General features: G+C 39.7%; 4 protein-coding genes across 6 annotated transcripts; 3 read left to right on the forward strand and 1 right to left on the reverse strand.

Moving 5' to 3' along the window:
- Positions 1-33: 33 nt before the first annotated feature.
- On the reverse strand, positions 34-6,464 carry LOC6039448. The gene is made up of 7 exons (XM_001849006.2): positions 6,322-6,464; positions 5,471-6,264; positions 4,968-5,409; positions 4,831-4,835; positions 3,679-3,965; positions 699-1,236; positions 34-644 (listed from the first exon to the last, which is right to left on the reverse strand). Exons 1-7 carry the CDS (start codon positions 6,348-6,350, stop codon positions 61-63), a joined length of 2,679 nt encoding a protein of 892 aa, XP_001849058.2. The 5' UTR covers positions 6,351-6,464; the 3' UTR covers positions 34-60.
- A 2,964-nt stretch (positions 6,465-9,428) lies between these two features.
- Positions 9,429-11,690, forward strand: LOC6039446 (vesicular glutamate transporter 2.1). The gene is made up of 4 exons (XM_001849004.2): positions 9,429-9,583; positions 9,665-9,839; positions 9,902-10,021; positions 10,087-11,690. Exons 1-4 carry the CDS (start codon positions 9,555-9,557, stop codon positions 11,224-11,226), a joined length of 1,464 nt encoding a protein of 487 aa, XP_001849056.2. The 5' UTR covers positions 9,429-9,554; the 3' UTR covers positions 11,227-11,690.
- A 4,177-nt stretch (positions 11,691-15,867) lies between these two features.
- Positions 15,868-17,705, forward strand: LOC6039445 (vesicular glutamate transporter 2). 2 transcript variants are annotated; one of them, XM_001849003.2, is made up of 4 exons: positions 15,868-16,020; positions 16,078-16,252; positions 16,310-16,429; positions 16,490-17,705. In XM_001849003.2, exons 1-4 carry the CDS (start codon positions 15,992-15,994, stop codon positions 17,618-17,620), a joined length of 1,455 nt encoding a protein of 484 aa, XP_001849055.2. In that variant the 5' UTR covers positions 15,868-15,991; the 3' UTR covers positions 17,621-17,705. The 2 variants fall into 2 exon arrangements, with proteins under 2 accessions (XP_001849055.2, XP_038119106.1); XM_038263178.1 differs by having other exon boundaries at positions 15,906-16,010.
- Positions 17,706-17,793: 88 nt separating this feature from the next.
- Positions 17,794-19,746, forward strand: LOC6039444 (vesicular glutamate transporter 2). Of its 2 annotated transcripts, XM_038263177.1 has the most exons (6): positions 17,794-17,971; positions 18,028-18,202; positions 18,260-18,379; positions 18,431-18,721; positions 18,782-18,977; positions 19,034-19,746. In XM_038263177.1, the coding sequence occupies exons 1-6, from the start codon at positions 17,943-17,945 to the stop codon at positions 19,648-19,650; spliced, it is 1,428 nt and encodes a 475-aa protein (XP_038119105.1). In that variant the 5' UTR covers positions 17,794-17,942; the 3' UTR covers positions 19,651-19,746. The 2 variants fall into 2 exon arrangements, with proteins under 2 accessions (XP_038119105.1, XP_001849054.2); XM_001849002.2 differs by having other exon boundaries at positions 18,431-18,977.
- Positions 19,747-22,225: the final 2,479 nt, after the last annotated feature.

The raw sequence follows: 22,225 nt of genomic DNA on the forward strand, positions 1-22,225 counted from the left end.
CCGGTGAGTAGTGAAAGGAGATAGTGACGAGTTTATCTAAAAAACTTATTTATTGTTTGATTACAAATAAGTATAATAATCATTGATAGAAGAGATTTCGGAATCTTGGGTTTGACGCCTGTCCTGTTCGCGCTTCTCAATAGCCCACGGTTGAAGTTCTCCAGAAGCCAATAACCAGTATACGAAGCTTCCAATTAGGTAGATTCCAGCTGTAATTAGAAATAGCACGTTCCATTCATCAATCGTACTGTTTGGAGTAAGAAGCCCAGTGATCAAAGGTGACGTGATATCCGCAATGGTTCCAACCGATCCAACCAATCCCATCATAACTCCCGCACTTCTAGGTGACAAATCCAGCAGGTTTACGATGTAGCCGGCCCAGCCCAGGGCTCGCATCGCAACGGCCAACGACATCAGGATTGAGGTCTGTATAGCGTTCAAAACCAGCGCTCCGGCTAGCATGAAGATCACCTGAGCGATGAACGAAGCACAGGTGAAGTTCCGCCGCACTTGGGTGGTCGTACACGGTCCCTTGTTCTGAAGGCGATCAGCTTGAGGTCCAGCAATCTTCAGCGCAATTGTTGTTGCCAGGTACGGGAGTGTTGAAATGAAGGCCGACGGAGCAACCTCGTAGTTGAAGTTCTCTGCGAAACAAAACTTGATCATGGCTTGATTTGATGACTGATTACAGTGGATACCTTTCAAAAACGATGGTAGTGTGGCTAGAATAGTGTTGGAACCCCAGATCTGGCAATAATTGGCAACTGCACAAGCGAAAACCGCTGGAGAAGTGAGTATGGCTCTCCATGGATGTTTTGATTGACCCTCAACATTATCCAAGGTTTGCAAAATAAACTCCTTTTCAGCTTGACTTATAGATTGATCTTCTTCTGGACGGTCTTTGACCGTTTTAGTCCAAAAGAAGCACCAAATGCACCCCAAAACCCCAAATATGTAGAAAACACTATCCCAGCTCACGTAATCAACCAAGAGGTCACCCAAGCACAGCGCATTAACCGATCCCATCTGGATTCCGTCGAGTGCTGTCAGCACCAAGTGCGTGCGTTCACTGCGAGGTGCCCAGCGGGTCCATAGTTCGTGAAGGCACGGGAATACGACGCCCTGGAACATTCCCTGCAATAGCCGGATTGCTATGAGCCACCTGATTCCACCGTACGCTGCCAGCGGTGTCAGAAGGGACAGAACGGAGCTTGCTGCTATGCTGGTGGCGATCATCTGGAAGTTTGTAAGAATGAAAACATTTCACAACTTTATTTTCTTAAGTTGATGTCAGTAAACGCTTTAGTTTCGTCAAGGTATGATAGATTTGGGCTTCCCGAACACGCTCCAATTGGCAGGTTTGAGTTTTAGTGATTTTTCTGCGAAAGAATAAAGTCGTAAATTTCGGATATAAATGCTGTTAAATTGTTCTGAAACACCAAGCGCCTCCATTAAATTCAAAAACTTTATTCTTTCGCAGGAATTTCACTGATAATAAATTCTAACGATTGCAGCGTGTTCAGTGAGCCCAAATCTATAATACCTTGATGGAACTGATGCGTTTACTGACATCAACTTAAAGAAATGTCGAGTTTTGTTACTTCCAACTGAGCAATTCTCTGAGATTTTGGTCATTCGTTTTTTTTGTATTTTTTAATCCGGCTGAATCTTTTTTGATGCCTTCGATATGCCCAAAAAAAGCCATTTTGCATCATTAGTTTGTCCATATCAATTTTCCATACAAATTTGGCAGCTGTCCATACAAAAATGATATATGAAAATCTGTATCTTTTGAAGGATTTTTTTGATCGATTTGGTGCCTTCGGCAAGGACTACACTGAAAAAAATTGGTGATTTTTTATTACACTTTTTGTCACTAAAACTTGATGTGCAAAAAACACTATTTTTTGTTATTTTTTGATATGTTTTAGGGGACATCATATGCCATTTTTCCAGAAATTTCCAGAATGTACAAAAAAAAATGACCGAGTTAAGAATTTTTAAATCAATACTGATTTTCAAAAAAATCGAAATATTGTTTGCAACAAATTTTCAACTTCATTCTTCTATGTAAAATCGAATTTGCAATCGAAAAGTACTTAAGAGAAATTTTGACATTCTTGAATCATCACCGATCTTTCCGAAAACAATATTTTAATTTTTTTAATCTAGACTTACAATTAAAAAAAATCGTACTAGAGCAATTCCAACTCAAATTAGATTTTTTTTCTGGTACTATTGTACCCGACCCTCTCCGATTTCAATGAAACTTTGTGGACATGTTATCCTAGGCCTATATAAGCCATTGTTGTGTATAGGGTGCCAACTGTACTCGAAAATAACATTTGAGTAGGGCGTAAGTTATATAAAAAAATGTATTTTGTAATATAAAATATATGTATCTCGAAGTCGTTGCATCGTATCAAAAAGTGGTCAAAGATAAACTTGTAGAAAATTGAACGGACTTTATGAAAAAAATACACTGAAAGAAAAATACACGCCACCTTTGTGAGATTTTTAAATTTTTAATTTTAAAAGTTAAATGTTTAGGTGTTGCCACGATTTTTTTGTTCAAAATTTTTGAGGAAATAGCCTAAGATGTTACAAAAGACTCACAAAAATCATTTACTAAAACTGTTTTTTTGAAAAGTGGTCTATGCGTCAAAATTTTTAAAAACTGATAAAGGGAATCGATTTTTCAGACAATTTTACATAAAAGTCTCCATATTGACCATTGTCCAATTTCTCCATGTGAAGATACATCGGCTTTAAAATTAAAAATGTTGAAAAAATTAAATAAAAAGTTGTCAAAGGCAAATGTATAGAAAATTGGACGAGCTTTCCGGTAAAAATAATTTCGAGACTGAAAAATCAATTCTGTCTTGTAGAAATTGCCAAAAACCACCAAAAAACCCTATTTTTTCAACTTTTTTATTTTTAAAAACGCTGTATCTTCACAAGGATTGGACATAGGACAATGGTCAATATGGAGACTTTTATGTAAAATTGTCTGAAGAATCGAAAAAAATATTTGGTGTTTAGATCACTAAAAAAAAAAACAGTTTTAGTAAACGATTTTTGTATTATTTAGGAGAGACATACCAACATACCATCCTACATTTTTTGTAACATCTTAAGCTATTTCCTCAAAATTTTTGAAGGAAAAATAATCGTTACATCACATTAAAATTAAACTTCAAAAAAAAAGCTCTCACTGAAAAAAAAATCGTGACTTTACCTTAAAATTAATCTTTTGAACCTAAAACTCAAAAATGTGATACAAATAGCGTGTATTTTTCTTTCAGTGTATTTTTTTAGAAAGCCTGTCCATTTTCCTGTCTTTGACCACTTTTTGAATAAAAGTTTTAGTGACAAAAAAAGAAATTAAAAATAACCAACTTTTTTTTAATTTGTTTCATTTTTTTCCAGTGTAGTCCTACAACTTTGCCCAAGACACCAAATCGATTTAAAAAATATTTCAAAAGGTACAGATTTTTGAATTTTCATTTATCATTTATGTATGGACAGCTGCCAAATTTGTATGGAAAATTATATGGACAAACAAATGATGCAAAAATTACTTCTTTGGGCATACCAAAGGCACTAAAAACGTTTCAGCCGGATTAAAAAAATACAAAAATAAAAAAGACCAATTTAGTAGAGAATTGCTCAACTTACTTTTGTTGGACCCAACTTGGGAGCCAATACACCACCACTTATTTGCGTCAAAAGGTATCCGTACAAAAATGAGCTGAGAAGGTAATTCTGCCTTCTAGACCACTCTGCGTAATCATGTTCCTTTGATATACTCGCCAGGGTAACGTTCAAGCTCAGCTGGTTCAAATACATAAACTGTACTCCCAGGCAGGCCATCATCGCCACCACGGTGCGTCGTCGTTTCCAGAACTTCCACATTGGTGCAGCGATTCCGTCACTTGGAAGAGATTCAATTGAAACTATGTGTTCTTTGTAGGATTAAAACTTACCTGGGCGGTTCGTGCTTCTTCAGGTCCATCCAAGTTCCGTTCGCAAGCTATGCTAGGTTTACATACAAACCTTCAAGAAATGCAGAGCCAGAGATCCAAACGTGCAACTATCAGAACTGGAAGTGGCTGAACAATCAGGGTGCTATTCACTACTGTTTTTTTTATCTTATATCAACATTTTGACGCTGTCGTGCTATCTTGTCACGCGTCTCTTTTGACGTTCCGAGAAAACCGCGTTTTAATGTTGGACCTTGAATAAACAAAAACGAGAGCACGCAATGTAAACAGTAACAAACACGTTTTGTTTAATTTTTTTAGCCTATCCCTTTCTTAGTCAACGTGAACTGTCGCAAGAGCAAGTGGGATAGACTGTTTGTTTACATTTATGGTTTCGCCCTACGGAAAAGTTAATACGGAATTATCAGGGTGTGTCAAGATAGCACGACAAGATTGACACTTCTTTCATATGAAGAGTGACAACAATGCACGGTGTTTTTTTTCAGTTTTTATCGAACATCTCAGGATTGGAACCGAATTTTGGAAATCTATTAAGATCATAAGGTGAAGCATTGTGGGCTGCACAAAATGACGTTCTGAACACAATTGACGTGCGACAAGATAGCACGACAGTGACGATATTTTATACCGTAAAATAGCGTTAAGTGTTAAATTTGCAATACTTTTTTTTAGATTTGACGAATCATATAACAGTTTAAGGATTTATTTTAATATCTTTTTAGAAAATTTTAACAAAATATTACTAGCTTAAGTTCCACTGTAGCTGTTATCTCTAAACAAACTGAAATGATATATTGTTAACATTTGCTTCAAGCTTGATACGAACTTCTGCTGAATACAGGTGAATGAAAATAGTGCAGATGACTTGCTGTAAAATCTTAGTATTTGATGGCTGCCAGTTTTTTATTCAACTGCTGAAGCATTTCGAGAACAAATATGATTGATTTGCATTTCTGGATTCACACTGAACAATTTATAGCGCTCAAACCATTCTGTCGATCTCTAGCTCTCTTTTCAACCGACCACGGCTGCAACTCTCCAGAAGCCAGGAACCAATACACAGCACATCCCAACAGGTAAAGTCCGGCTGTTACGAAGAACACCGCGTTCCACTCTTCCACCGTATTGTTCGCCGTAAGATTCCCGGTCACAACCGGTGACACGATATCCGTCATCAGGATGATGGCTGCTATTGAATCGTGCACAAGCACTCCAGCAAGCATGAAGATCAGCTGCGCTATGAAGGAGGCACAGGTGAAGTTGCGTCGAACCTGGGTAGCCGTTTGAAGGCTCTTGACCTGGAGACGATCGGCCAGGGGGCCGCCAATGGTGAGACCTTTTATGGCTGATACGTACGGGAGTGTTGTGAGGAAACCCGTTGGGGAGAGCTCGTAGTTTAAGGTATCTGAAAATTTTAAATGTTTTGTTTATATTTTTAGTTCTAGATGAAATAAAAATATCGTTACCTTTCAAGAACGTTGGAAACATGTTCAGATTATTGACGAGTCCCCAATTTTGACAGAAACTGGCAACCGCACATGCCAGAACTGCCGTCGAGGTGAAAATACCCTTCCAAGGGTGTTTCACACCTCCAGACTGTCCTTCAACATTCCCCAAAGTTTGCATGATGAACTCTTTCTCCCCATCAGTAATCGATCGATCCTCGTCCGGAGACTTCCTGATCATCTTGATCCATGCCACGCACCACAAACATCCGGCGCCTCCAAATATGTAAAACACACTCTCCCAACTAACGGATTCGACCAGGGGTTCACCGATGAACATCGCTTTGATCGTGCCCACAATGATTCCCACGAACGTAACCATGACCATGTTCGTTCGCTCCGACGGAGGTGCCCACCGCGCCCAGAGGTCAAGCAGACAGGGGAAGACCACCCCCTGGAACATTCCCTGTAGAACGCGCACCGCTATAATCCATCCGGCTCCGCCGTAGGCAGCCAACGGGGTGAAGATGGTTAGTACCGAGGTTCCAGCTATACCGACAGTGATCACATTCGTACAACCAAATTTGCTGGCAAGAAAACCACCGAGAATCTGCGTCACGAGCAATCCGTAGAAGAACGAGCGCACCAGTTGTTCTTTGTCCCAACTTTGGCCGAGATCGGCCTTCATAGCATCAACCGTTACATTCAGACTTAACCGGGTTAGATACACGACCTGCATGCAAAAAAAGGCCATCAGCATTACCACGTTGCGGCGTTTCGCCCAGATCTTCCACCACGGAGCGTCGATTCCATCGCTAGAATAAAAACAAAACTCAGTTGACGAACTCCTCAGAAATTTAAAACAAACTCACCTCAACTTGCTGCTCTGCCCAGGGTCCATTTTCTAAGTTAGTGGTGTTCTCTTCCGGCAACGGCACTTGTTTGAGTCATGTCCCTCCGAAAAATACTTATTAAATACCGGACAAATGTCGTGGGGTATCCCCATCGCGGCAGGGCGTACTCCCTCACACGAGTGTCTACACAGTAAAAAAAATCATGGTAGTATTACATCTGGGAAGGGTTACATTTTTTATGTCAGACAAAAATGTGTAATTTTACCTCTTAAAATGTGTAATTTTTACACTTTTCTGGCGTAATGCCACTTTTTCAGTCTTAATTGAGGAAAAATTACAACATTGAAGGAGGTAATTTTCAGTCATCCAAAATTACGCGTTCCAAATTTACACTATTTTTTTATTGTGTAAACAAGCGCTGCTACCTGGTTGGGGCACTCTTATCAGAACGAGATGTTGGCAATCACGGTGCGGCTTTATCTATTCTTTTTCTCTTCAGTGGCCAGTTTTACCGTGCACTAAGGTGAAAAATTTCAATTCTTGATTATTTCACTTTATTCTTTGAACACTACTTTGTACCCAGTTGTACAATTTCAAAATTCGTTTGATTGAGTTGATTTTAAAAGTTGCTTCATCCTACAGTCACAATATTGAACAGTACTTGTGAATCATGTACCAGATTGATATGAGAAGATCTAACCATCAGTATGTTTGACATTTATCAGAGAAAGAACAATTACTCTGCACATTACAATTTCGATAAAGAAATAGATAATTGAAAAGATTTTTTGAATGACTTAAGATATTTTCTTGAAATGCATTTGTTTAACGATTTGAAAAACGGAATACAGTCCAGACTCGATTATCTGAAGGCCTTGTCAAATTTTCACTTCGGATAATCGAGTCATGAAAAATATTTTTTTTCGTTGTCTTATTATTTCATTCTTTAGCTTTAGTATGACACTTAAACTACTTTAAATTGATTTATAATTTTTAAATCCAAGATGGCTGCCAAAATGGCAATGATGAAATATTGAAAAAAAACCTTCGGATAATCAAACTTTGGATAATCGAAACTTCGGATAATCGAGTCTGGACTGTATTTTGAAAAAAGATTGGTTGGGTAGCAGGAGGTTCGACTTAATGTTTCTATGAACAGGTTTAGGTTCAGTTCAGGTCGAAATGGGAATTCAAGTTTTGAAAACATAATTTTTTTATTCACAAAGTAGTTTAATTACTCACAAGTAATTGTTATTGTTCTTATCTATCCGACCCTTGATAAATACAGTCATCGATTGTTTGGGTGACTCACAGCGTAAAAGGTGAGATAGGAGAGGTGAGTAGATCAAACGGTTTCGTAAAGCTTATCAATCTTGAAAAGATTCGTCTTAGGCTAGTTATGACTCATTTGTCTCTGACACATTTGTGCTAAATAGTGTAGGAAAAAGACAAACAAGACAAAAAAGACAAAAAAGGCAAAAAAGACAAAAAAGACAAAAAAGACAAAAAAGACAAAAAAGACAAAAAAGACAAAAAAGACAAAAAAGACAAAAAAGACAAAGAAGACAAAAAAGACAAAAAAGACAAAAAAGACAAAAAAGACAAAAAAGACAAAAAAGACAAAAAAGACAAAAAAGACAAAAAAGACAAAAAAGACAAAAATGACAAAAAAGACAAAAAAGACAAACAAGACAAACAAGACAAAAAAGACAAAAAAGACAAAAAAGACAAAAAAGACAAAAAAGACAAAAAAGACAACATGAGTACATGAGTACATGAGGACTGTATGCCTTGCTAAAGGCGGTTTCGAAAGCACACCAAAAAATATAAAATGATTATTTTGATTATTGGGACTTTGAAAAAACTCCGAACTTTAAACAAATAAGGACTTGGGTAGAGGGTTGTTAATGTTGAGAAAAAAACGTTACTTAATCCACCTTAAGGTGGTTGGTGCCTTCCTCGCATTCATGTTGTATTTTAGGTGGTATTCACAAATCAATTTAATAGTTTTTTTTTTATTATTTTTTTTCATTTGTTTTTTTTTTTAATTATTGATATTACTAGAACAGCATTTTTTAATTCTTTTTTTACCAAATCTTCAAAATGAAAATGTAAAAAATAAAAGTTCGTGTAAATCTTTGTCGAGACAAAATGATGTAGCAACATAATTAATACAGATTTTTTCCAGAAGAGACGCAGACACTGCTTAAGCGATGTGGCAACCGGGCGATACGCATGCAAAGGGGTGTGGCTGCCAATCCCCCGCGTGGTCAAAAAGTCAAAAAAGCAAAAAGACCCGGCCTTTGAGGTTATGCAAAAATCACCCTTTTTTGTAGCTACAAAAAAAACTTTTTCTTGGCATAACTTTAAAAGTACTTCACTAAACAGAATAAAATTTAATCCAGCTTTTTAAGTGAACATGGCGTTCGAATGGTGAACGCCCGAAATGTCAAAATCACGGAGTGGTACCAACATTACTAAAAAAGTGTGCCATGGCATGACAGCCAAATTTTTTTCTAATGTTGGTGCTCTTGCGCGATTTTGACATTTCGGACGTTCAACATTCGAACGCCATCTTCGCTTAAAAACCTGGATAGGGTCTAAGGGGACCCCAAAACGAACAGAATAAGGTGGATCCGGCCACAATCGGTACAGCCAGTTCTGAGATAATCATGTGGAAAAAAAATCATGTCTACACACATCCCCACAGACATTTGTTCAGAATTTGATGTCGATAGGTATCTGAGTCGATAGGTATACGTGAAGGTATATCTAGGAGTCGTATTTAAGAAGTTCATTTTTTGAGTGATTTTATAGCCTTGCCTCAGTGAGGTGAGGAAGGCAAAACCAGTCATAACTGCACGCTCCTGAATGTCACTATTCCTAGCGTTTGCTCCCATTTAATTGTGCTGCGATAAAAGTTCATAATCGCACGTGCCAAATGCAGTTGCTATCAACCGGATAAAAAGTTCCCACGTATGTTACTGTTTCCAGTCATAATGTCAGAATCCGAATAAAACATTCATGTCCAGCTGATTTACGCACGTATTCACGTTTTTTTTAATCGAGACATGTGCCCACGCGTCTCATCCCATTCAAATCCAGAGCAGGTCAATTAAGTGTTAACAGCGATGCTGAGCAACACCTTAGCGATGATCAGGCGCGCAATCGGCGGCAACGATAGCCATCGCGCAGTTTAGTAGCGTCCGGGCGACGCTTCCGATCGGTTCTGGTTTTGCCGCGCGAACGACATGGACGCACTACAAAGTAGTAAATTAAGGTGAGTCTGAATGTCCCCTTCGGTACTCGCTAGAGTAGTTGGATGACACCGTTGAGGGTCTCCTTTTTTTTTCTTTCGCAGTGATGGGATCGACGCTCCGCTGTGGATGTTTTGGAAGCGTCGCCGGTACGTGGTGGTGATGATGACCTTTCTGGGCTGCACGGTGATGTACACGATGCGGGTCGCGATGAGCATCGCGATCGTGGCCATGACCGAAAACCGGACGATCTCGCTTGAGAATGGCACCGTTGAATACGTGAGTTTTGCGTGGGATGTCTAGAAGCGATTTGAGGTTTAACTCTGCGTTATTTCCTGCAGGAACAAGCGTTCGACTGGAGCTCTTCGATTCGTGGTCACGTGTTGAGTTCATTTTTCTACGGCTACATGCTCACCCAGGTGCCAGCTGGAATCCTAGCAAATCGATTCGGAGCAACAAACGTAAACAATTGACGAGAACGCATGTGATCATGTACAACACTATCTACTTATCTTTATACTTGCAGCTCGTTGGAATAGGCATGGGTATTACAGCGGTTCTCACACTGCTAACCCCATTGTGTGCCTGCGCTGGATTTGGCTGGCTCATAGTGAATCGGGTGCTCCAAGGGATGGCACAGGGCGTTTGTATACCCAGTATTCACACCGGCTGGTCCAAGTGGGCTCCACCAAGTGAACGATCGCGGATGGTACTGTTCACCTTTGCCGGTGTATTCGTCGGAACGATCATATCCATGCTGCTCACGGGAGTCGTTTCGAATCTCTGGGGCTGGCAGAGTGCCTTCTACATCTTTGGAACAATCGGTTGTCTATGGTTTGTTGCGTGGTTCCTAACTGTACGACCAACCCCGGAAAAGGACCCCTTCATCACAATCAAGGAGAAGGATTTCATTTTGCAGAGCCTCGGAATCACCGAAGGAGAATCGGACAAGTACAACCATCCCTGGAAGGGCATCCTAACCTCGAAGGCAGTCTACGCCATCATTGTGGCCGGATTCTGTCAGAACTGGGGCTTCTACAACATGATGACCCAGTTGCCAACATTCCTGAAAGAGGCCCTCCACTTCGAGGTGCAAGCAACCGGATCGATATCCGCTCTCCCATACCTAGCCATGGGCATTACACTCAGCATAGCCGGCTACCTGGCCGACTGGTTCCAGATCAAGGGCATCATGACCACAACCCAGGTCCGGCGCAACTTCAACTGTCTCTCCTTCCTAACCCAAGCCATCGTCATGACCATCGGAGCCTTCGTCCTGAAACCGATCCCGACCATCGCCTGCATCACGCTAGCGGTCTCAATGGGCGCATTCGCCTGGTCCGGGTACGCCGTCAACCATCTGGACCTGTCGCCGAAAAGTGCCGGCGTCATGATGGGCATCACGAACACGGTCAGCACGCTGGCCGGGATCATCGCACCGGTTGTGACGGGATCGCTCACGACCCACCATCGACACGACGAGTGGAGGCAGGTGTTTTACATCACTGCCGTGGTGAACGTGATTGGGCTTGTGGTGTACTGGTGCTGGGCTTCCGGTGAGCTGCAACCGTGGTCTCTTGAGGTGCAGGAGCGGAACCGGCTGGGTAAGAGTGGTGGGGCACAGGAGAAGAAAGGTTATGAAAACCGATTGAGCATTGTGGATTAGGCCTTTCTTGAAGTGCTTTTTTAGCTGATAGACAACTTTAATTTGAGGGCATATTTATCAGATCTGAAATGGTTTCAACCTGTATATTTAAGTAAAAATATGTGTTAAATGATCTCAATTGAATGAAGAGGTGTTATAAGATGGATACTGAAAAACCTGTGAAAAGTGGGACTTTACAAGTATAGTACTTATATAAGATGCCTGACGAGGGAATTCTAAATTTAAGCAAAAATTGCTGAGAGGAAATATTTAAAAAAAAGCATTCAGTGATAGAACAAGCAAGCTACCAATCAAATATTTTCTCCATGATTTGATCATCTGAATTTCCTTATAAACTTTTGTATAATCGATCATCAGATAATTGAGTTTGGACTGTTATTGATTGGCTGATCACATGTGTCCCACATATCTTTTCAGAATATATATATATATTTTTTTTTATTTTTTTTTTGCCCATACAAGAATGATACTTGAATATTCGAAAATCTGTATCTTTTTTGGAATTTTCCGATCGATTTTGTGTCTTCGGCAAAGTTGAAGGTATTAATAAGGTTTATTAAAAAATGTTACTTTATCCGCCTTAAAGTGGTTGGTGCCTTCCTCGCATTCATGTTGTATTTTAGGTTGTATTTACAAATTTAATTAAGAGTTTTTTTTTAATTTTTTTCTTCATTTTTTTTTATAGTTATTGATTTTACTTGAATAGCAATTTTCAATTCTTGTTTTTACCAACTCTCCGAAATAAAGGAGAAAAGTCTCATAATTTATATCTTTCAGTAGAAAGTTCGTGTAAATCTTTGTCGAGACAAAATGATGCAGCAACATAATTGATACAGAAGTTTTCCAGAAGAGACGCAGACAATGCTTAAGCAATGTGGCAACCGGGCGATACGCATACAAGGGGGTGTGGCTGCCAATCCCCCGCGTGGTCAGACCAAAATTCCTACGCACTCTCGCGCGTAAGCAAAAAGACCCGGCCTTTTAGGTTATGCGAAAATCACCCTTTTTTGTAGCTACAAAAAAAACTTTTTTTGGCATAACTTTAAAAGTACTTCACTAAACAGAATAAAATTTAATAGGGTCTTAGGGGACCTCAAAACGAACAGAATAAGGCGGATCCGGCCAAAATCGGTTCAGCCAGTTCTGAGATAATCGTGTGGAAAAAAAATCATGTCTACACACATCCCCACAGACATTTGTTCAGAATTCAGAATTCTGAGTCGATAGGTATACGTGAAGGTATATCTAGGAGTCGTATTTAAGAAGTTCATTTTTCGAGTGATTTTATAGCCTTGCCTCAGGTGAGGAAGGCAAAAAGGAGCACGATTTTTTATTTTGATTATTATGTTTTTTAAACAAAAAGTAAATGTCCCTAAATCCAATTTTTTTATGTTTGAAATTTTAGGTCAGAAAAAAATCCGCAGCTTTTGAGCCATAAAGAAGTACAAACATTCATTTCAAGCCAAGTTCATTTTTATTTTTTTGTAAAAGGTGTTCATCATCGTGGTTCACGGATAGGAGAAGGTGGGGCAAGACGACCATATAGGGCAAGAGGAACAATCGCTCGTACGGCAGTAATTTTTACAAATTTGATTATTTCCAGTATGAGGAATTGTTGCTAGCAATGCAATTAGTTGATTCTACTACCACATAACCGCCAAAACGACGTAAACGCCACGGGGCACAAGATTGAATGAAGTTTTTTTCAAAACCTTTGTTTCCTTATAATATTTGGAAAGTACAAAATAAGGCTTAGGGTTCGTTTTAAGGCTCATTTTATCAAAATGCTATTTTTCCAAGATCAGTAGTGTCCCTACCAATGACTTTCACCTATTATAAAGTATGATTTATGTTTTGGTTAATTTTGTAGAGAGCTTTTAAAAAATCTTGTTTAGGTGGGGCAAGTGTACCATATGGATTTTTAGTATGGAAAAAAAACGATTGCTGAAACAACATATTTTATTTTGAAATAAATACATAAAAGTACTTAATAACTGATAAACAATTGTTAACAAAAATGTCCATACAAAAGATAGGGATTTCATAAAATTTTACTATTGATCATCTGAGTAATAATTTTTAGTAAAATATTATTTTTTAATCTTAAAATGAAAGAATCGTTTCAAATACATTCTAATCTGATGTATCTAAGTGATAACAGTTCAATTGTTAGCAAATTAACATGTTTTTTCATGCATTGTTCCTCTTGCCCCAACGGGTTGTTCGTCTTGCCCCACTAGTTGAGTAGAACGTACGGAAAATCAAAAATTTTAAAATCAATTTTTTACATTAAAAAACAGGATTTTTTAACGTTTTTTCTATCAAAGTCTCAGTCATGACCTGGAATAAGATGATTATAAAAAATCCGACCGATTTTTTTTACGTTTTTAATGGGTTATAACGAGCATCTTCTTAGCTTGTTACAGTTGCCCCACTTTCCCTTATATGAAAAAGACAAAATTGTTAAATTTCATTTGCATTAACCGGAATTTTAAAGTATTATGACCCTAGAAGCATACTTGAAAATTTTAGCTTATTTGATTAATATTTAGCTGCTTCAGTTTTGATCTGAAGTTAGAATGGAATTCAAATAAATTTAATTGATTTATTTTTCACTTTATAACTCTTCTTCTAGAAAGTGTTTCTCAATCCGACATAATTTTCTCATCTTGGATAATTCTTATAGGTTTTGATCCGGGGATCAACTTTGTAGAACATTGCAAAGCGCTAGGAATTCATCCCGTTAATTTTTCGAGCTCATTTTGAAATTTTTCCGAAAATAGTAAACTCCAAAAAACATCCTGTATCTGTTCGGGATCAATTCCTAGCGCTTTGCGAAGTGCTACAAAGTTGATCCCCGGATCAAATCCTATTAGAAATCTCTAAGATGAAAAAATTATGTCGGGTTGAGGAAACTTTTCTAGAAGAAGAGTACTAAGGCGAAAAATAAATCAATTAAATTTATTGAAATTCCATTCTAACTTCAAATCAAAACTGGAGCAGCGAACCCCCAACCAAATGAACTCAAATTTTCAGGCTTGCTTCTGGGGTCATAATACTTTAAAATTACGATTGATGTAAACAAAATTGAACAATTTTGTCTTTTTCATATATCCGTGAACCACGCTAGTGTTCATCCATGAATGTATAGGGGAAATATGCCCATTTTAAGCCTAATAAGCGGTCGTGTTTGACTGATGCTGGATAATCTGGATTGTTCCTTGAAATTCATTAAAACCAAGTACACCAACGCATTAAATTTGATCTTTTTGGCCAGTAAGTGGCATAAATTTGCGTGCTTACTCGAGGCGGTGCTGTTGCTGGTAAGTTTATAGCCTGAAAAGTATTTTTGGAGCTTTAATCGAGCATCAAACTCTTCATATGACAAAGATAGGTGTTTGATTAGAAAAGGTATATTTCCCCTAGTTTTTGAATAGCTGGGAAAATTTTCTATCATTTTCGTTTTTGGAGCCTTGCAAAGAACAAAAATTTATGGAATGAGGATTTCCATGTGTCATCAAGCCTGGATTTTCAATCTTCTGAAGTATTGAACTACGTCTAAAAAAAGATAAAAAAGGATAGATACAAAATATTCACAAAAATTTCGTTTTGAAACCTTGAAAATCAGACAAGTTTTTGTCAAGCTATCGTATTTTGAAAAATAAGGTCTTATTGAATAACACTTAGAAAAACCTATTTTTTAATTTTTATCCTTTGCTGGCTTCTATGTCAGCAACTTTATGTTTGATTTTAAAGTCCGAAACAAAATTTTAAATAATAAAAAAAAGAAAAATTGTTTATTTGTGCAAAAGTAAATTTTGATGGCTTTGGCTTTATTTTGGTCAAAGTGAAGGCTTCCACAAAGTTTGAGCCAAATCAATAAATTAAAATTCATCAGCCGATTTCGTACAAAATTGTTCGGCTGGTTACAAGGAAGAAAGAAGTTTGAAGAGTCAAGCAGGAATATTGGGCCAGAGATTTATGAAGTGTTGACGGGATGAGTTTTAGAGTTCAATGTTAGTCTTAATAATAGTATCCTATTCTATGAGAGTGAAAAAAATCCAGAATAATGTTGTACCTATAGCATAAGTTTCGTTTATCTTGCACACATTGTAGTTACTTCTCGCAAATTTGAAAAATTAAGGTATCAAAAAATGTAAACAAATCGGATTCTTTAAGTTTATTCCTAATAAATATTGAACTAATAAATTAACCAACTAATGTTTATACTACAACAATCAATTTTGAATATTTTTTCATATTTTTCTAGAAGCTAAAATGTTACGTTTTTCAATACCCTAGCACAGTTGAAACAATTCCAGGAATTCGCAGTTCCACAACACTTGCAAACAACGGCGTAACGACCACTTTACAACTTTACTACGTCAGGAGTCCGATCGCAACGATGCAGTGAAAGCATTCCCCCCGACTGCAGGTGGGCGGGAGCCATTATCAACCCGTTTTTAAGTACCTCCATTGATGACTGAATCTCCGCGATATGCTAACGTGTCGTAGCGCGGTAATTGCGGGTGACGCTGCACGTGAACTCGTACGAGTCTGCTAGGTTTGTGCGGTATTGTCAATTGTTGGGGCTTTAATTCACGTGTCAACGGGTCATTACGCGGCGGTTGACGAGATCAACTTAGTTTGGCGGGATTATGTTGGCCGGTACAACCTCTTATAACTTGGCTGAGTTTGACGAGAGCGTTGTTAGTAGCGTCCAGTGGACGCCATCGATCGGTTCTAGTTTGACGGGCGTTGGATCATGGATGCAGTGCAGAGTAGTAAGCTATGGTTCGGTTTGTTGGCTGGGGTTGATGACGTAACGATTGATCTTTGCATTCTCATCAGCGATGGAATCGACGCTCCCCGGTGGATGTTCTGGAGACGTCGCCGGTACGTGGTGGTCCTGTTGGCCTTTCTCGGGTGCATGGTGATGTACACCATGCGAGTTACGTTGAGCATCGCAATCGTGGCAATGACCGAGAATCGGACGGTTTCTCGGGGGAATGACACCGTTGAATACGTGAGAATTGATTGAGATTAGTGAGGGAGCTAGATGATATAGTGTTCAACATCTCAGGTGCAAGCGTTCGACTGGAGTTCATCGGTCCGAGGTCACGTGCTGAGTTCGTTCTTCTACGGGTACCTCGTAACGCAGGTTCCGGCTGGTGTTCTGGCTAATCGATTCGGAGCGACGAATGTAAACAATGTTGGGTGTAGACTTGCGTGACTTTGTCTAATTACCCTCCAATCATTACAGATTGTTGGCACGGGACTGGGTATTACGGCAGTTCTAACGCTACTGACTCCGCTGTCAGCGTACGGAGGTGTCGGCTGGCTCATCGTCAATCGAGTGCTCCAGGGGATGGCGCAGGGGGTGACCATACCCTGCCTGCACATTGTCTGGTCTAAATGGGCACCGCCGAACGAGCGATCGCGAATGGTTCTGTTCACCTTTGCCGGGGTGTTTGTTGGTACGATCATATCGATGACGTTGACTGGATTCGTAGCGAAGCTGTGGAGTTGGGAGAGTGCGTTCTACATCTTTGGAACGGCTGGTTGTGTGTGGTTTGTAGCTTGGTTTGCTGTGGTGCGACCTTCTCCGGAAAGAGATCGCTTTATCACGCTTCGAGAGAAGGAGTTCATCCTGAAGAGTTTGGGGATCGTTGAAGGAGTGCCGGAGAAGATCAAGCACCCCTGGAAGGGGATCCTAACCTCAAAAGCTGTCTACGCCACGATAGTGGCCGGATTTTGCCAGAGCTGGGGCTTTTACAATATGTTGACTCAGATGCCTTCATTCTTGAGGGACGCTCTCCATTTCGAGGTCCAATCATCTGGATCAATTTCTGCCTTACCCTACGCAGCTATGGGAATCGCCCTAGGCTTAGCCGGCTACCTGGCCGATTGGTTCCAGATCCGGAACATCCTAACAACCACCCAGGTCCGACGGAACTTCAACTGCCTATCCTTCATAACCCAAGCGGCGTTCATGACCACGGGCGCTCTGATCCTTCGAGCGGTCCCCACGATCATCTGCATTACCGTGGCCATTGCGATGGGGGCGTTCGCTTGGTCCGGCTACGGAGTGAACGCGCTGGATCTGTCACCGAAAAGTGCCGGAGTGATCATGGGGATCGTCAACTCGGTCAGCACGTTGGCCGGGATCATTGCGCCCGTTGTGACAGGGTTGTTGACGAGCAACAAAACGGCCGACGAGTGGCGGTTGGTGTTCTTCATTACGGCCGGGGTGAACATGGTGGGATTCGTGGTGTACTGGTTCTGGGCGTCCGGGGAACTGCAACCGTGGTCGATCGAGGTGCAGGAACGGAAGAGGGTGGAAAATGGAGCTGATAAGAAGGGCTTCGACAATAGATTAAGTGTTGAAGATTGAACTGTTTGTCAGATGTTGTGGTTTAGGCTTTAGTTCAGTGAATCTGTAATTTATTTAGTTACCACAATAAACCTAATTTGAACAATTTGTTTGTGAATCCTTTTAACCAACTACCGTCCCACGACTGTCCAATCAAAGGGTTTTCGAATGGAAAACGAACCAAATTATGTTGTTAGCGCATCCCTATAAACTATTCATTGAGATGTAATGACCAACTGTTAGCGGTCGTTCGCTTGTGACGACACTCTTATCATTCAGTCACCTGAAGACGGTGGTTTTGTGCAGTTCTAACATTTTTGCAGGTCACAGGAGAAAATAAACGATGGACGCGAAGGCAAGCAGCGAGCTAAGGTAAGATGTGGTTATTCAAAGATTTCGTTCAAAACTTCATCAAAAAATGTCTTCAGTGACGGAATCGACGCTCCCCGGTGGATGTTCTGGAAGCGTCGTCGCTACATCGTAGTTCTGATGGCCTTTCTGGGTTGTCTGGTGATGTACGCCATGTGGGTGGCGATGAGTATTGCCGTCGTAGCGATGACCGAGAAACGGGCGATCTCATTTCAGAATGGAACCGTTGGATATGTGAGTTTATTCTTTTTTGTTTGTTTCAATAGGGATAATAAGTGTTGAATATCGTAGGAACAAGCCTTCGATTGGAGCAGCCAGGTTCGAGGTAACATCTTGAGTTCGTTCTTCTGGGGGTATTTAGTCACGCAACTTCCGGCCGGGGTTCTGGGCAACCGACTTGGAGCAACTAACGTAACTTTCCTTCAAAAGATCATGACCACTTAATCGCTCAGTTTCTTCCAGATCCTAGGCATCGGCTTAGGCTTCACAACTGTTCTAACGCTGCTCACTCCTCTGTCGGCCTACGGAGGCGTTAGCTGGCTCATCGTGAACCGAATCCTGCAAGGGATGGCCCAAGGAGTTGCCCTGCCGTGTTTGCACGGAATCTGGTCCAAATGGGCACCGCCAAGTGAACGATCGCGCATGGTGCTGATCAGTTTGGTGGGCATGTTTGCCGGTACGATCTTGGCCATGCTCGTAACGGGAGCAGTTTCGAAGCGCTGGAACTGGGAAAGTGCCTTCTACATCTTTGGAGTGATTGGTTGTATTTGGTTCGTTGCATTTTTTCTCATGATTCATCCCACTCCGGAGCAGGACCGCATCATTTCGAAGGCGGAAAAGGAGTTCATCATGAAAAGTCTCGGTAACGTCGAAGGTCAATCAGGCGGGATCAAGCATCCCTGGAAGGGAATTCTGACTTCTAAGCCGGTCTTTGCCATTCTGGTGTCCGGATTCTGCCAGAGCTGGGGCTTCTACAACATGTTGACTCAACTTCCTTCGTTTTTGAAAGGTACCTAAACCAAATATGAACCACTGGTGATCTCTACGTTTCAACTCTTCCCTCAGACGCTCTTCACTTTGACGTCGAACACTCCGGATCAATCGCAGCCCTCCCCTACCTCGGCATGGGACTCATGCTGAACGTATCCGGCTACCTCGCCGATTGGTTCCAGATCAAGGGGATCCTGACGACAACCCAAGTGCGAAGGTACTTCAACTGCGGCTCCTTCCTAGTCCAAGCCACCCTGACGATCATCGGTGCCGCGATCCTTCGCTCAATCCCCACCATCACGTGTCTTACGCTGGCAGTTTCGATGGGAGCATTCGCATGGTCCGGGTACCTGGTGAACCATCTGGATTTGTCGCCCAAGAGTGCCGGCGTCCTGATGGGCATCGGCAACTCGGCCAGCACGATCGCGGGGATCATCGCGCCGGCGGTGACCGGACTGTTGACCAGCGACAAGTCGCCCGACGAGTGGAGAGCGGTGTTTTACATTACGGCGGGATTGCAGCTGGTTGGTTTGGTGGTGTACTGGTTCTGGGCGTCCGGGGAGCTGCAGCCGTGGTCGATTGAGGTGCAGGAGAAGGAAAGGGTGAAAGTGGCAGGAACTGACGGTGGGAGGCAGTTTGAGAGGAACTTGAGTGTTGTGGATTTAGAAGGGGGTTTGAAGAGTAAGTATTGATTTATTAAAAAAGGGTTTTTTTTCAGTACGAATTATAAATAAAACTAGTTTTAGATAAAAAAAAATGTTTTCAAATAAAAGAAACATTAGTTTGATCGCCAGTTGATAAATGCTTAATATTCCTCAAAATTTTGCATAAATAATTTGAAAATTCGGTTAAATAAAAATAAACGTAAAAGTTCAACAACCAGTTGCATACCAATTTTTTGCTATGGGACCATCCAAAAACCACGTGGATACTTTAGAAAAGAATTACTGATCAATTCTGTTGTTTTTTTACAGCAGAAGTAAGTAGTTTCAAAATGTAAAGTGAAAACATAAAAATTATTTTCAGAAAAATTCAGAAATTGGAGCTTTGGTGTCTTGAGAAGAGTTGTGGTAAATGGGAAGGATCACATGGAAAAAAGATACACATTGAAAATTAAACATGTTCAAGCTTTAAAAAATACCCCTCAAAATTTTAAAACTGCATCTTTTTTATCTTAAAATGGTGGTAACTTTTGACCCTTAAGATTAAAATGGGCTCTGAAGATCACTTCTTTCTAAAACATTGCCACAAATTGTTACTTTAAAAACTTGGTTTTGAGGTTTTGCCAATGGGTTTGCTCTAAAGCTTTTGACAAAATTGGTCGTAGAAGGAGTAGATTGCGAGACTCTTTAAAATAAAAACAGTCCAACAATTCTTAAATCTGGAAAAGATTGTAATAGGTAGGAAAAATGATTTAGAAATTTATGAAATGGCGAAAGTTGACATTATTTAATATTAAAATGTCCAGGAAAAGTTGCTTTTTCAAATGAACCAAGAAACTAGATGATTTAATTGATTTTTTTTTTGAGATTTTTTTATTGGAACCAAGAGTCACCACTCAAAAGGCTGAAAATATGTTCATTTCCCCTACTTTACATTCATTTCGATATCGAGCACCGTTAATTTTTTGAAGTTAATTTTCTGTTGATAACGTGATATTTTTTTAAACTTAACCATCTCTGAAAATATGTTTTTTTCGAAAAGCTCAGAAAATTTCAATAAATTTGAAAATTGAGAAAAAAAAAACAGCAAAAAATAATTTTTCTCTGCATCACCAAAGTAGTGTTATTTTTTAAGGGTTAATAACTCTACGGATGTGCGTTTGATTTCAATGACAAAAAATGGAATTATTGTTTATTTCCTATCGAATTTTGAGTAAACATATATTTTGAGTTTTAGAATCAACAATAACATTTCACTAACATCGCGTCAAAAATATGTCTGGAGTTTTTGTTTAAAAGGTCCAATAAACCAGTTCAGTTTTTGCTTTTTGGGTGTTTGTTATTACCCCTGCTGAGTTAAGACGGCTCCAAAAACACCCAAAAAGCAAAAAACTGATAATTTGGTTTATTGGACCTTTAAAAAAAAAACTCCAGAAGTGTTTTTGGGCACTTTCAAATGATAAAGTTGAATTTTTCGACATTAAAAATCGGAGAAATTTTACGATCGATGCAATCTTCAGCGTCCTAGAAGCAAATTGATATGAAATTTTCAGATTTTTTCGATTTTTTTTTTCGAGATAGTCAAGCTTGGTCAAGCTTGTGAGATCTCTTCTTGTGTCTCGTGATTCCTAGCGATGTCATTCTCTATTTTTATCACTCCTCCTCTTTTCCTCGACTATGCGCTCTCACCGCTGAGTCTCTCAATCTCTCCGAAAACTGCAGCATTAAACTTTGTAATATTTTGTTATTATAATTGTTAAATGTGAAGAAATTTAAGTAATACTGGTAATTATCTCAAATATTTATGCAAAAGATAGTGAAAACCTGGGTGCAGAATAGTGGTTCGCAAAGCGGCCTCAATTTGGAACTGTCAAAGTGGAACCAATTTACTGTTCGCAAAATGATACCATGACGTGGCAAGTATTGTGATCGTTCTATAATGATTTTGTCAGGAATAAAAAAAAGTCGATGGCGTCGAGCTTTTGAGGTGTTCGAAGTCAACACATCTTAAGAAGAGGGTTGAAATCGAGATTGGCATAATTCGTCGCAAACATTTCAATAAGCGCTATGTCTCACGCAAAAACTATGTTTATGACTTTTTTTAATTTTAGCAACGCATTGTCAATAACTATAAATGGCAACTGCCAATAATATTGAATAATCTTGCACCGATATTATCACTACGCTTAAAAGATACATAAACTTGGAACTTCCATTCGGTTTCTCTTCTGATTTACAAAATTCCACCCACTTCCGACACATTTTTTCATCACGTGGAAAACAAAATAGGCCTCTTTTGGCCGCCTATCGTTTAGTCTACGAACAAAAAAAGTGCAAAGCACTTAATTTTTCAGCGAAAACTTAAAAATCAACAGATCCAAAATGTTTCAAAACATTTCACTTTAGCAGCAAAAAATATGTCACGTTTGAGCTTGAACATAGCCTTCTACTTAGTTTATGTTTACAGCTGTAGTGCAGTTGTATTAGTGGGAAGCAGTTGGGAGCTTTCGAAAATCACGTTACGCATTCTGTCTTTTCAGCACCCTTTTCACCTTTTAATTTTGAAAAATAATTATGTATGCATTTCATGCGACCTTTTCAAAAC

Source organism: Culex quinquefasciatus, chromosome 3, assembly GCF_015732765.1.
Source record: "Culex quinquefasciatus strain JHB chromosome 3, VPISU_Cqui_1.0_pri_paternal, whole genome shotgun sequence".
In the NCBI taxonomy this organism is placed as follows: domain Eukaryota; kingdom Metazoa; phylum Arthropoda; class Insecta; order Diptera; family Culicidae; genus Culex; species Culex quinquefasciatus.

What these genes read in the sequence shown, in the direction of transcription:
- LOC6039446 (XM_001849004.2), top strand. Translation starts at nt 9,555, where the DNA reads ATGGACGCACTACAAAGTAGTAAATTAAG. An exon ending in CTACAAAGTAGTAAATTAAG is followed by an intron (nt 9,584 to 9,664) that starts GTGAGTCTGAAT and finishes TTTCTTTCGCAG; the next exon opens with TGATGGGATCGACGCTCCGC. An exon ending in ATCGATTCGGAGCAACAAAC is followed by an intron (nt 10,022 to 10,086) that starts GTAAACAATTGA and finishes TTATACTTGCAG; the next exon opens with CTCGTTGGAATAGGCATGGG.
- LOC6039448 (XM_001849006.2), bottom strand. Translation starts at nt 6,350, where the DNA reads ATGGACCCTGGGCAGAGCAGCAAGTTGAG. An exon ending in GTTTCCAACGTTCTTGAAAG is followed by an intron (nt 5,410 to 5,470) that starts GTAACGATATTT and finishes TAAAATTTTCAG; the next exon opens with ATACCTTAAACTACGAGCTC. An exon ending in ACTACCATCGTTTTTGAAAG is followed by an intron (nt 645 to 698) that starts GTATCCACTGTA and finishes TTTGTTTCGCAG; the next exon opens with AGAACTTCAACTACGAGGTT.
- LOC6039444 (XM_001849002.2), top strand. Translation starts at nt 17,943, where the DNA reads ATGGACGCGAAGGCAAGCAGCGAGCTAAG. An exon ending in AAGGCAAGCAGCGAGCTAAG is followed by an intron (nt 17,972 to 18,027) that starts GTAAGATGTGGT and finishes AAATGTCTTCAG; the next exon opens with TGACGGAATCGACGCTCCCC. An exon ending in AGAATGGAACCGTTGGATAT is followed by an intron (nt 18,203 to 18,259) that starts GTGAGTTTATTC and finishes TGAATATCGTAG; the next exon opens with GAACAAGCCTTCGATTGGAG.
- LOC6039445 (XM_001849003.2), top strand. Translation starts at nt 15,992, where the DNA reads ATGGATGCAGTGCAGAGTAGTAAGCTATG. An exon ending in GGAATGACACCGTTGAATAC is followed by an intron (nt 16,253 to 16,309) that starts GTGAGAATTGAT and finishes TCAACATCTCAG; the next exon opens with GTGCAAGCGTTCGACTGGAG. An exon ending in ATCGATTCGGAGCGACGAAT is followed by an intron (nt 16,430 to 16,489) that starts GTAAACAATGTT and finishes CAATCATTACAG; the next exon opens with ATTGTTGGCACGGGACTGGG.